We start from the raw sequence: 13052 nt of genomic DNA on the forward strand, positions 1-13052 counted from the left end.
GGCGTGATACATACATACATACATACATTCATACCACATACATACAACATACCACATACATACTATATACATAACACATACCACATACATACAACATGCTACATAAATACAACAGAATAGAACTATGGAATGGAGGATGTGTGATGAGTATATGGGCACCGGACTATGGGATGGAGGATATGTATGACAGGTATATGGGCATGGGACTATGGGATGGAGGATATGTATATGGGCAAGGGACTATGGGATGGAGGATATGTATGACAGGTATGTGGGCACGGGACTATGGGATGGAGGATATGTATAACAGGTATATGGGCACGGGACTATTGGATGGCGGATATGTATGATGGGTATATGGGCACGGGACTATGGGATGGCGTATGTGTGATGGGTGTATGGGCACTGGACTATAGGATGGAGGATATGTATGATGGGTATATGGGCACGGGACTATGAGATGAAGGATGTGTGATGGGTATATGGGCATGGGACTATGAGATGAAGGACGTATGATGGGTATATGGGCATGGGACTATGGGATGGAGGATGTGTGATGGGTATATGGGAATGGGACTATGGGATGGAGGATGCGTGATGGGTATATGGGCACTCGACTATGGGTTGGAGGATATGTATGATGGGTATATGGGCACGGGACTATGGGATAGAGGATAATTATAATTTTCTATAACTAACCACAGTTAGTTACTATGCCCGGGCAGCGCCGGGCTCTTCAGCTAGTACATTCATACATTATACATCTAGACATACAGTACATATAACATACAGTACATACTCACCATCACTTGTCACTTTGTTCCCCGAAGCCAGTGTCATCTGCAAAAAATATTAAAATAACAAACAAACAATATACTCCCTGATCCACAGAAATCCACGAGTGTCCCACGATGATCTCCCGTGGAGAGCAGCAGCATCAGCTGATGCAACTGCTCTCTAGGGGCTCCAGGAATACAGTGACGGGAGGAAGGTATCCTTCTGCACTGTATTCCTTCGCCACTGTAAAAAATAGTCCCTAGTCTCACTTTTGGCATTGCTGTGTAAGAAAGTTCCCACGCAGCTTTTGACATAAAGTGAGACCAGTGAACTACAGTAACCTCTCAGTGATGCACTGCAGGAGCCATTGTCTCCTTTTCAGTGTGTCACTGAGGGTCCTATAGAGCAGTGACATCACCCGATGTCACTGTTCTATAGGGAAGATCGTCGTGGGACACTCGTTATTAATTGGACTGAGTCAGACAGGGAGTATACGGTTTATTTTACGTTTTTTGCAGGCGCTGAAGTATGGTAAGTATGGTTAAATTAAGAATAATAAAATACTTTATTCAGGCTTTTTTTTTCAAAACTCGCCAGATTGTGCCTGACGGCAAAAACCTGATGTGTGAAATTAGCCAGATAGATATATGGATAGAAACATCTATGTATCTATAGATATATCCATAGATAGGCCGATGTTGATTAATGAAAATTTTCTGTGCCAGAGGGGGAAAGCCGGGGGCCAATATTTGTAGCCTGGGAAGGGGTTAATACCCATGGCCCATCCCAGGCTATGAATATCAGCCCGCAGCTGTCTGCGTAGCCTTTACTAGCTATTAAATTCTGGCTATTTCATACTGGCTAGCGCTATATGAAATATAAATATATGTGTCTCAATGAGATATATATATAGACTGTATATATATTTTTACGAATATTTGAGGCCATGGATCCATTCTATGTCCATTTTGCAAGCCGGCGAGAATATTTCGCCGTACGGATGCCACACGGATGATTTTTTGAGAAAAAAATCGCATCCTTGCATTGAATTCGGATCACTGTTCAGGAAATTTTCTGTGTATCTCGGCCATCAAAAACGGACCGTATTTTTACACGTTGTGTGTGACTCCGGCCGAGCTCCCAAACTGATTGCATTGTTTACTGTCAAGGTATAAAAAGTTTTGAAAACACACCTAATACGTTATTAACGACATTTTACCATGTTTATTTTCACACATGGAAATAAGTGATTTTTCCTTTTCGCTTCAGAACTATACAGAGTTCGGATATTTTATTTCAGATTATGTGCAGAACTTGAACTTATTTCATTTGACTAATTGTGGTTCAAGGTAAGCTGAATCTGTGACTAATTAATGTCTTAGGCTACTTTCACACTTCAGGTTTTCGGCGTCAGGCGCGATCCGGCGTCGTGCCGGAACGCCGGATCCGGCAAATGTTTAGTAAAACCGGATGTGACGGATCCGGTTTTCTGCCGGATCCGTCTTTTTCTTGACAGACAAGACCGGATCTGTCTCATCCGGTTCATCCGTTTTTCTATCCGTTTTTCGACGGATTACGCCGGATCCGGTTTTTAAAATTGACCCTTGTGGCCTTCCGAATGGGATTGGCTACTGGAAAACTATATATACCGTGTTCCTACAGCCCTTCTTTGACAGGTTGTAGAGGAGAAAGTGCAGGTTGGAGAGAAGAGCAAGTTACTGGCGAAGATGGATGTTGTCATTGGAAATATTTTGAAGAATTTGGCGGATTTTATAGCGGAGGCGAATCGTTTGAGGGTGATTGTTCTGGAGAAGGAGAGAGCGAGACAGCAGTGCATCAGGCATCGTAGACGACGTTTGTGGATCCACCCCATCACAGCCAAGAGAATGACGCGTGGGGTCTATTCTACACTCTGCATGGACCTTCGACGAAACCCGGATAAATTTTTTGGATATGTTAGGATGAAAATGGAGAATTTTGATTACTTGGTGGAGTGCATTGCACACCTCATAAGAAAAGCGGACACCTATTGCCGCTTCTCTGTTTCACCCACAGAGCGTCTGATGGTGACTTTAAGGTAAGCCACATTTATTGGATGTGATCGCATCAGAGCACACTTTCACTGCAATCTTGTTGGTGGTAGTTTGTATCTCCAAGTGTTATAGCTCAGTTTTGGTATGTAATGCTGTGATTTAAAACTAATTTATTGTTTTTTAATTCCCCACAGATTTCTTGCAACTGGAGAATCCCTTTCGTCACTGCATTTCCAGTACAGACTCGGGATTTCCACCATATCTGCAATAGTGAAGTACACATGCCGTGCACTGTGGGACTCCTTAGCTGAAGAGTTTTTACCAGAGCCCACAACAGAGAGGTGGATTGAAATTGCTGACAAGTTTCAACAGATATGTCAGTTTCCCAACTGCTTGGGCGCTGTGGACGGGAAACATATCCGCATTGTAAAGCCAGCTGGATCGGGATCGGAATATTTCAATTACAAGAAATATTTTTCAATTGTCCTCATGGCCATCGCTGACGCGGAATACAAATTTATTGCGGTTGATATTGGGGCCTATGGCCGCTCCAATGACTCTCAAGTTTTCAAACTGTCTGCCATGGGGCGTAAACTGTATGGAAACACCTTCCAGTTCCCACCACCTAGACCGCTGCCGCAAACATCTGGTCCACCTATGCCATTTGTCTGTGTAGGGGATGAAGCCTTCCAGCTGTCAGAACACCTTTTGAAACCGTACTCTAGCAGAGGATTGACAAGACCAAAACGCATTTTTAATTACCGCCTCACAAGAGCAAGAAGAATGGTTGAATGTACCTTTGGTATTCTGACAGCCAAATGGCGGGTCCTATTGACTGCGATCAACCTCAAGACAGAAACTGTGGACGAGGTGATCAAAGCGTGCGTGGTACTCCACAATTTTGTTATCTGCAAGGAACCCATTTCCATTGAGGACACCTCTGAAGAAACCACCTTGCAAGATTACCATGACATTACCACTAGAAGTTCTGTGACGGTTTCAGTAATGAGGGACAATTTTGCACTATACTTTATGTCACCTCAAGGCAGAGTACACTGGCAGGATGACAGAGTGTGAAAGATTTGTGCCCAACCAAACTTGTGTACCTTCTGGACCAACAGTATATACCTTTGCCAACCAAAGTTGGCTATCTTGTCATGGTCTCTATTTTTAGCTTTAGGCCACAGGTGTGTACCTGGTTGTGTTTTATGCAAAGTATTTCACCTTTTAACAAAAGTTGTGTACATTGTTAGGAAATCACCAACAATAAACACAACTTTTTAGGTGAAATACTTTGCTTCAAACACAACCAGGAACACAACTGTGGCAAAAAGCTAAAATTTACCCACAGTTATATACCTAGTTTTGAATACCATTTCACTTTTTAAATACCCTGTATTTAACCTTTTTCGCCGCAGAAAGAAATGACAGACAACCAGTGTAAAATAATTTAACTTTTATTGAAAAATGTTTTTTTTAGTAAACTTTTTTAAAATTTTAATAAACTTGTTTAATAAAGCTTTGAAACCATAAAACTGGTCATTTTTATTTAAATACACACATTATAAATCTGTGTAGTGTGTGGTGGAAATACTGCTGTAGGGGCTGCGGGACACTTCGACACTGGGAGTGTGGAGAGAGGACTGGGATCGTGGTGGGGAAGGAACAGTTAGAGGTGAAGGTGTGGAAAAAACTACAGAATGGGTGGACATGTGGGAAGCAGAAGAGGTGGTGGGTGGTGGAGTGGAGGGTTGGGCAGGGACTGTAGGAGCAGATGATGTTGATGGCAAGTTGTATGGGGAAGGAGTTTGGTACGGGGCAGGTTGCTGGAAGTGGGGAGATGTCTGGTATGGGGCAGGTTGCTGGAAGTGGGGAGATGTCTGGTACGGGGCAGGTTGCTGGAAGTGGGGAGATGTCTGGTACGGGGCAGGTTGCTGGAAGTGGGGAGATGTCTGGTACTGGGGAGGTTGCTGGTACTGGGGAGTTTGCAGGTACTGGGGAGGTTGCTGGTACTGGGGAGGTTGCTGGTACTGGGGAGGTTGCTGGTACTGGGGAGGTTGCTGGTGCTGGGGAGGTTGCTGGTGCTGGGGAGGTTGCTGGTGCTGGGGAGGTGGATGGTGCTGGGGAGGTGGATGGTGCTGGGGAGGTGGATGGTATGTAATAGGAGGGGGAGGATGGAAAGTGGCTGGAGGGGGTGTAGATGTAATAGGAGGGGGAGGATGGAAAGTGGCTGGAGGGGGTGTAGATGTAATAGGAGGGGGAGGATGGAAAGTGGCTGGAGGGGGTGCAGGTGGAGGAACTACTGTGGTGGGAGGAGGAGGTTGGGAGGTAACTTGCTGGAGAGCAGCGTGGCATGAATGCATTACATGCATCTGCTGGGCAGGAGAGAGCGTTTCCATGCGCTCCACAACAGACCTGAAAAAGGTGTGGTTTGGCGAAGATCTTGCTTCTGAATGCATGGTTTGCAGAAGTGTCTTCACCTCCAGAATGCTGGAGTTGATCTGCTGATAGCCTGCGGAGATTTGCTCTGACAAGACTTTTAGACAGTTCTGGAAAGATGCATTCAGATGCAAGAACTCTGGCGCATAAGTCTTTTCCTGACCCCTCTGCCGCTGCCGCCCAGTACCCGCAGGTGTACTAGAGGTGGCAGGGGCAGAAGGGTGGGGTAAAGGGAAAGCGATCTCCTCACCAGCAGCTTCATGTAATGTAGGCGGCCACGATGCTCCTGTGCTGGTGGATGGGACAGATGGGTCGAATGTGTGGGAAGGCTGGGAAGGTGCAGATGTACCGGGGCGGTCGAAGTGTCCCTCGGTGCCGGTCTCCTCAGGGGTCGCCTCAGAAGGGTCCAATCGTGCAGGCTCCCGAGTGCTGCTCACCGTGCTGTGGAATAAAGAGAAAAAAAAACAATTAAAATAGTGACATGGTATGGCCCTGGCTGAAAAAAAAAAGTTACATCTAAACATTTTTTTGTCACATGTGGTGTGTAATATTTACCTTCTGGTGAGCATTGTCTCCCGGAGGAACGACAGGGCTCGTGCGTACTTGTACTTGCTCCTGCGTCCTCCAGATCCACTCGGGGCCCGCATCTCTTTATTGAACTCCTTCTTGAAACGATCCCTCACAGACCGCCACCGCTTCACAATTCTCTCCCCTAAAACGAGAAAGGACAAAGTGGTTAGTATACAACATCAGTGTTTCCCAAACTCCAGTCCTCATGGTCCCCAGGGGTCATGTTTTCAGGATTTCCAAAGTAAATAGAAATCCTGAACACATGATCCGTGGGGACCACGAGGACTGGAGTTCGGGAAACACTGGTTTAAATCAAGCAACCGGTACTGTATATACTTACGCTCTTTAATCTGGGCCCGAGCTACGAGGTCCTCCCAGCGGTCCACAAGGAGCGAACAGATTTCCTCCCAGAGTCGTCGGGTAACGATCAGGTCAGCGTGGCGTCGGTCAGCCATATTCCAGAGCGGCTCCCTTTCTCTGACGAGATCGATGAGGCGGTCCACATCAATCCCTCCATCCTCACCGTCAGAGTCGGAAGCACGCTGTGAAGGCTGTTAAAGAAAAAGACAAAAATAACATAATTAGCCTCCACAAAAGAAATGAAATAAAAAGTGCAAAAAAAACAAAGCAAAAATATTTATACTTACACACTGGTGACCGCCGCGTTGCTGTCGCCGACGACCCTGGGAGGCACTGCGAGGACCTCTTGGCCGAGCACCAGATTGGGAAGACTAGAGAAGAAAACAAAAAATGTTATGTCTTTGGATGTAGGCATTTGTTTGCTGTGTGTGGTCTGCAGAACATTGTTTTCTATGTGTTGTGTGTAGTGTGATGTTGTGTTTCTTCGTTTGATGCAAAAAACTTACCAATTGTGAGCCCACTCCAAGTGTCTGTCCACCCCTTCCTTCTTCTTCTGGGAGCTCCTCTTCATCTTGTGATTCCTGTTTTGAAATAAAAGGCAATGAATACACATATATTACAGAGATGATGGATTTTGGAAATAAAAACTTACCGTCAAACGCTGACGATGCGAGGGAGGGCTCCCAGAAGATGTGCTGTCTTCCTCATGGCCAGACTCCATGGCTGTGGGTGGTGTTTCTGCTGCTGCCATTGCTTCTGCTGCTGCTGCTGCATCTATTGGGCGGCTGTTGAATAAAGAGAAACAAAGGGCCAATGAATATCTTGATATTCCATAGCCCTAGTTTGGAGGAATGGGGGATTTGATAATTACCGTCTCTCATCTGCTTCTGGACTCCCCTCCCGTTCAGCATGCTGCTCCATTTGGGGTGGTGCTGATGGTGCTGCTGCTGCAGATGTCTGCTGCCTTCTCCTGCTCCTGATTCTTGGCTTGGGTGGCATGTTGGGTGTGGCTGAGGGTCCCATTGTCTTGCTTTTATATATGTCCTGTGGGCAGAGCTACTGAGCATGCTCAGACCAAAGAAACCGGATCCGGCCGCCGGATCCGGCTGTCGCCGGATCCGGCGCATTGCGTCGCTCATAGGCTTTCATTCTATGAAAAAGCCGGACACGCCGAATTCGGCGTGTCCGGCTTTTTCAACGGATACAAATAACGTTACAGTCACCGTTTTTTCCAGACGCCGGATCGCGTCACATTGCCGGATCCGGCGAAAATCAGATGAAACGCATGGCCATCCGGCTCGATCCGGCTCTAATGCAAGTCAATGGGGGGGGAAACCGGATCCGGCATTGCATTTCGACGGATCCGGTTTTAGTCAAAAGCGCCGGATCGCGCCTGAAGCAGAAAACCTGATGTGTGAAAGAGGCCTTACTGGATGTAGTTCACAACATTCTGTCCATGAAGTACATTTTGATGATAGTCCTAGCAAGTTACTGGTGAAACTCTTCCAAGTTTCCGTTAACATACAAAAATAAGCGATTTACGTGAATAACTTCTGAACTACACATAGAGTTGATCTTTTTTTGGCAAACATTATTCAGAACATTGAGCTGGTCATTTTGAGTACTAGTGGTCCAGGGTACCTCTTTTCAAATTGAACTACTTATGTACGATAGAGTAGGTAGCGCGACATAAAGAAGCGATTTATGTGAATAACCCAGGACCACAAGTAGTCAAAATAAACATCTCAAAGTCCTGAACAAAATTTTACCCATCCACTCTATGAATAATTCATCATACATGAAAATCGAATAGCTAACTAATAGCTAACTGCAGACTAACTTGAGTCCGGTGGTGACCGGCAGCATGGCGGCTCAGCACGACGTCCTCCGGGACACCACCAGGCTGGCTTCCTCCACTACGGTCCTGCAGGTACAGCCCTCGTCCTGCTGTCCGCTCCCCTGCAGGAACCTGCCCTACAGTTGTTCTGCAGTGGGTCTCCAGCAGCCGTGGAACTACAACTCCCAGCATGCCCTGACAGCAGTGGCCGTGTAGGCCTGAAATCCCCATGAGCTCTTGTTCATTAGTGTCACATGTGAAGAGACTATACAGCCGTTCTGACATTGTGGGTTTTCATAGTAATCCCCTCAGCCTCATCAGGTGTGTGTGTCAGCTCCGCATTAGGGGCTTTTCCGTCTTGTTTGTGGAGTGATGTCAGGCGCTGATGATGCAGGAATGCTCCGGCTCTGGGATTGGTAGCAGCGCCCCTTTGTATCCTCCGGCAACGCAGGCTCCGCACCTGACAACCCTCTTGTCTGTACAGGTCGTCTTCCGGCTCCTGACCTTTGCCCTGAGCGCCTTCACTCTGCGGTACGTCTCCAGGGAGGTCATCGGCGTCATGAATGTCCGGTAAGTGACCTTCCAGTCATCGCTGTGGCCCAGTGGTGCAGACACCTTTACTGTCACTGTGACGGCAGGAAACTTGTGATGTGGGGTCTGGGCGCCAGTCCCCTCCCCCATAGTCAGAGTAGCGCAGAAATGGTGCAACGTTTGCTGGTTTCATGCCAGTTTGAATCAGTTCTTCCATAATGGGGGGAGCGACATGATGAATCTTGACCACGCCCACTTGTCCTTTTCATGAAAAATGCTGGCATTTTGCACTTCAGAAATGTTACTCCAGTCCCTGATTGGAGTAGTATTTCTGGTGAGGTGTACGACACTCAGTAATGTGCTGAATTCATTAAGTGTGTGTGACTCTTAAAGGGGTTGTCTGGCCTTAAACCAGTCCTCAGTTACTGTATGTCTGCAGACTTGTGAGTCCTCATATCACATACTTCCGGTCACATGACCACTGCTCGCTGCGTCCACACCGGAGAATCCTGACAGTGCGCAATGTGAGTACTCACAAGACTGCAGTCACGTAGAGGAGCTGTAGCTTTGATCTGAGCAACCCCTTTAATAAATGAGGCACATTGTACTCCAGCCCTTCAGTAAGATTGGTGAGCGCTACCCCAATCTTAATGAATCGTCCCCATTGGCTTTGTATTAGTCCCCTCTTCAGTCTCGGAGGGGAGTAGCTCTCTATGATATGCCTGAAGTTTTCGGAAAGTACAGGTATTCATTAAATAGATTTTGTGGTATTTGTGTGATCACCCTCCCCAGGTCCAACAATTAATCTCCTCCCAGTGGCTGTTATTACCTGGATTGCGGCACAAACTAATCAGCGCTGCTGAGCTCACTGATTGGCTGCAGCGCTGTCGATGCACTGGAGATAACCACTGCTACTGGGAGCGATTCAGTGTTGGACCTGGGGATGGTGAGTATAGGACTGTAAAAAAATGCCCTTTTTAATAGTTATTTGTGTGTGGCTAGAGTGAGCTGCTTTGTGCTAGGATTCCTGTGCCCGTATGTAACCTGGCTCCTACAGACATTGCGGTCATTCCGCTTCTTTCTCGCCTCAGTCTCACCCTCCTCTACACCACCGTCGTGTTTCTCGCCCGTGAAGCTTTCCGTAAAGCCTGTCTGGGCCATTCTACACAGCAGAGCTGGAGACACACCGTCCACCTCACCTGGTTGGCGTAAGTATTGCCGACGGCGCGGATCAGGACTCTGCTGCAGTCTTGTGGCGCTAAAGACTTGATGAAAAATCTGTTTACATTAGAGAATTGCTAGAGTAATAATTCCAGTATATAATGTGGCAGCGGGGCGTGGTTTCTGAATAGTCTGCAGTCTGTCATCGCACTGCAATATCTAGGCTTGTTATAGGGAAGAGTCAGACGGGGATCGCAGCGCAGTGCTCGGACTGGCCGGCGGCTCTAGCTGATACACATGATGAGGGGTTTCCACTTTTTTAAAATACTTGTTCCCTCCGGCTACAGTTTGTTTTTTACGAACAAGATCCGTCCCCAGGTCCAACGCTGAGGCTCTGCTATTGTCTGCAGCACTGACGTGATATCGACGGCGCTGCAGCCAATCGGTGAGCTCCGCCCGAGTTGACGCCACTAGTGTAACAATTGAGCTTTTGCTAAAGGTAAGAATGTATTGTTCTCTTGTATTTGCAGAGTCCCGCTAGGCATCTGCTGGTCTGTAATACTAGGGGGGATATGGCTGAGTATGTTGGAGGTCCCCGATCCAGCGATTATCCCACATTATGGCACCGGGGTTCTGGCGTTTGGATTTTCTGCAGTAATCGAACTGATGTCAGAACCGTTCTGGGTCCTTGCACAAGCTCATCTCTTTGTCAGGCTGAAGGTAAGAAAGTGAAGGTGATTCTTACTTGGCATTTACACTAGAAAGTCTTTTTCATCCATGTCTGTGTCTTGTGTTGCTCTGTAGGGATTGTCCGGCCTTAGGTTACAAGTCTGCAGTTACTCTATGTGACTGCAGACTTGTGAATCCTCACATTGCGCGTACTGCCCACTGTGAGGAGTCTCCAGTGCCGGGCACATGACAGTAAGTATGTGATTTGCATACATGCTGTCTCATGCTGACTAGACGTGCTTGGCCTTGCTCCATTTAAGCGTATGAGCCAGATCAGACACGTCTAGTTGGAATGTAGCGGGTAGTATGTAAATCACGTACTTGCTGCTACGTGCCCACCGCTCCTACAGTAGGTTCATTGTGGCGTTGGAGCCTCCATCATTTTCACAAGAAAACAAGGATAGCAGCAAGACGAACGCCATAACGGATGGGATAAGAAAGCGGAACTCCGAACACTAGTGTGAATCATGTCTAAGGCCAACGTCAGCCGAACTCTTTAGCCAGCAGCGATCGTCAGCACCACCACATAGTATACAGATACTAAGTGAGCAATGCTGGCTCTACGTGTGATCAGCCTGCAGGTAACGTTGGATGTCTCTCATCATATTACCGACTTAGCTGCCATCACACCATTTCCATTGCCTTCTCCTTTATTCTCGCCCATTGTTGTATTTCTTTGGTACATCTGATCCCTGGTTGTTGTTCGCGTCCCGTTCTGTATCTTCATCTCCACCACTTGTCTCTTAGGTGATTGCGGAGAGTCTGGCGATAATTGTCCGCTGTTCGGTCACCGTCACTTTGGTGCTTCTCTGGCCTCAGTGGAGGCTCCTCATCTTTGCGCTGGCTCAGGTAAGAGGTCTGCTTTTATCTTCCATATTTGTAAATATATACTAAATGGAGGCCCGATGCTATCACATCGGGAGGGCGGTAATGTCACGATGGGGACAGGCTTTGCAGCATTGAGAATCTCCCCCCCCATGTGCTCACCCACCTATCCACTCTGTATTTCCCCATGTGCTGACATCTCCCATCTGTTCTCTCTTCTTTGACCTGTCTGCCCCATGTGCTATCCCCCTTGTCTGCTGTCTCACTCCTTCCTGTTCTGTGTTCTCCCCTCATGTGCTGTCCCGTTTGAGCTGTATCGCCCCTGTGCTCTGTCTCTCTCACCCCTGTGTCTGACCGTGTACACAACATACCACAGCTCCTGGGCAGGGGAGGAAGCAAAAGGCAATACTGACATTACAGCAGGAGATCACAGAGGATACATTTTGTGAGGTAAAATATTGTTTAAAAACGTTCAGTGAAATATTTTACCTCACAAAATGGATCGTCTGTGATCCCCTGCTGTAATGTCAGTATAGTCTTTTCCTTCCTCCCCTGCCCAGTAGATGAGGTATGCTTCGTACACGGTCAGACACAGACAATTTTTAAAATGAACTTTCGTTTGTGTGAAAACCACTTTAATGTGGCCGGCTTCCTCTGCCTATAGACACGTCGTGCATCTGCCGCCAGGATCAGCCAAATGATTCACTGCGTGGAATTCACGCAGGGGCAGTGCAACGGTGTTCCACTGGTGGTACTGCGCAGGAGGCTATGTGAGTGTGTGAGTGTGAGTGTGGTGCGTACGGCGTATAGAGTGTGTGTGTGGTGCGACGGTGTTCCGCTGGTGGTACCGCACAAAAGGCTGCGTGAGTGTGAGTGTGTGCTGCGTACAGCGTAGAGTGTGTGTGTGGTGCGACGGTGTTCCGCTGGTGGTATCGCGCAATAGGTTGGTACCAGCAGCAGTTTCCATACTGGGACATCACTTCGGTGTCCCAATATGGAGGTCGGTGAACTTCCTCCTCTTGGAATTCAGAACAGGAAATGAAAACATTACAAGGCAATTATATAGATAGATATTTTTTACTTCTGCATTTCCAGCTGCTTATACAGTGGGGCAAAAAAGTATTTAGTCAGTCAGCAATAGTGCAAGTTCCACCACTTAAAAAGATGAGAGGCGTCTGTAATTTACATCATAGGTAGACCTCAACTATGGGAGACAAACTGAGAAAAAAAAATCCAGAAAATCACATTGTCTGTTTTTTTTTCATTTTATTTGCATATTATGGTGGAAAATAAGTATTTGGTCAGAAACAAGCAATCAAGATTTCTGGCTCTCACAGACCTGTAACGTCTTCTTTAAGAGTCTCCTCTTTCCTCCACTCATTGCCTGTAGTAATGGCACCTGTTTAAACTTGTTATCAGTATAAAAAGACACCTGTGCACACCCTCAAACAGTCTGACTCCAAACTCCACTATGGTGAAGACCAAAGAGCTGTCAAAGGACACCAGAAACAAAATTGTAGCCCTGCACCAGGCTGGAAAGACTGAATCTGCAATAGCCAACCAGCTTGGAGTGAAGAAATCAACTGTGGGAGCAATAATTAGAAAATGGAAGACATACAAGACCACTGATAATCTCCCTCGATCTGGTGATCCACGCAAAATCCCACCCCGTGGGGTCAGAATGATCACAAGAACGGTGAGCAAAAATCCCAGAACCACGCGGGGGGACCTAGTGAATGAACTGCAGAGAGCTGGGACCAATGTAACAAGGCCTACCATAAGTAACACAC

The 13052-nt window shown here is 47.1% G+C and overlaps 1 protein-coding gene across 1 annotated transcript in view; it reads left to right on the plus strand.

Annotated features, from left to right (window-relative positions):
* The first annotated feature begins 8495 nt into the window (after positions 1-8495).
* The window catches only part of LOC141052372 (man(5)GlcNAc(2)-PP-dolichol translocation protein RFT1-like), a 63507-nt gene continuing 58950 nt past the window's right edge, over positions 8496-13052 (plus strand). The window contains exons 1-4 of the mRNA XM_073549620.1: positions 8496-8586; positions 9639-9755; positions 10239-10428; positions 11185-11286. Of these exons, the coding sequence (XP_073405721.1) occupies positions 8576-8586; positions 9639-9755; positions 10239-10428; positions 11185-11286 (420 nt within the window). The 5' untranslated portion in view covers positions 8496-8575. The remainder of the gene's footprint in view (positions 8587-9638; positions 9756-10238; positions 10429-11184; positions 11287-13052) is intronic.

Source organism: Dendrobates tinctorius, unplaced genomic scaffold (assembly GCF_039654945.1).
Source record: "Dendrobates tinctorius isolate UK_male_01 unplaced genomic scaffold, ASM3965494v1 ptg000159l, whole genome shotgun sequence".
Classification (NCBI taxonomy): Eukaryota; Metazoa; Chordata; class Amphibia; order Anura; family Dendrobatidae; genus Dendrobates; species Dendrobates tinctorius.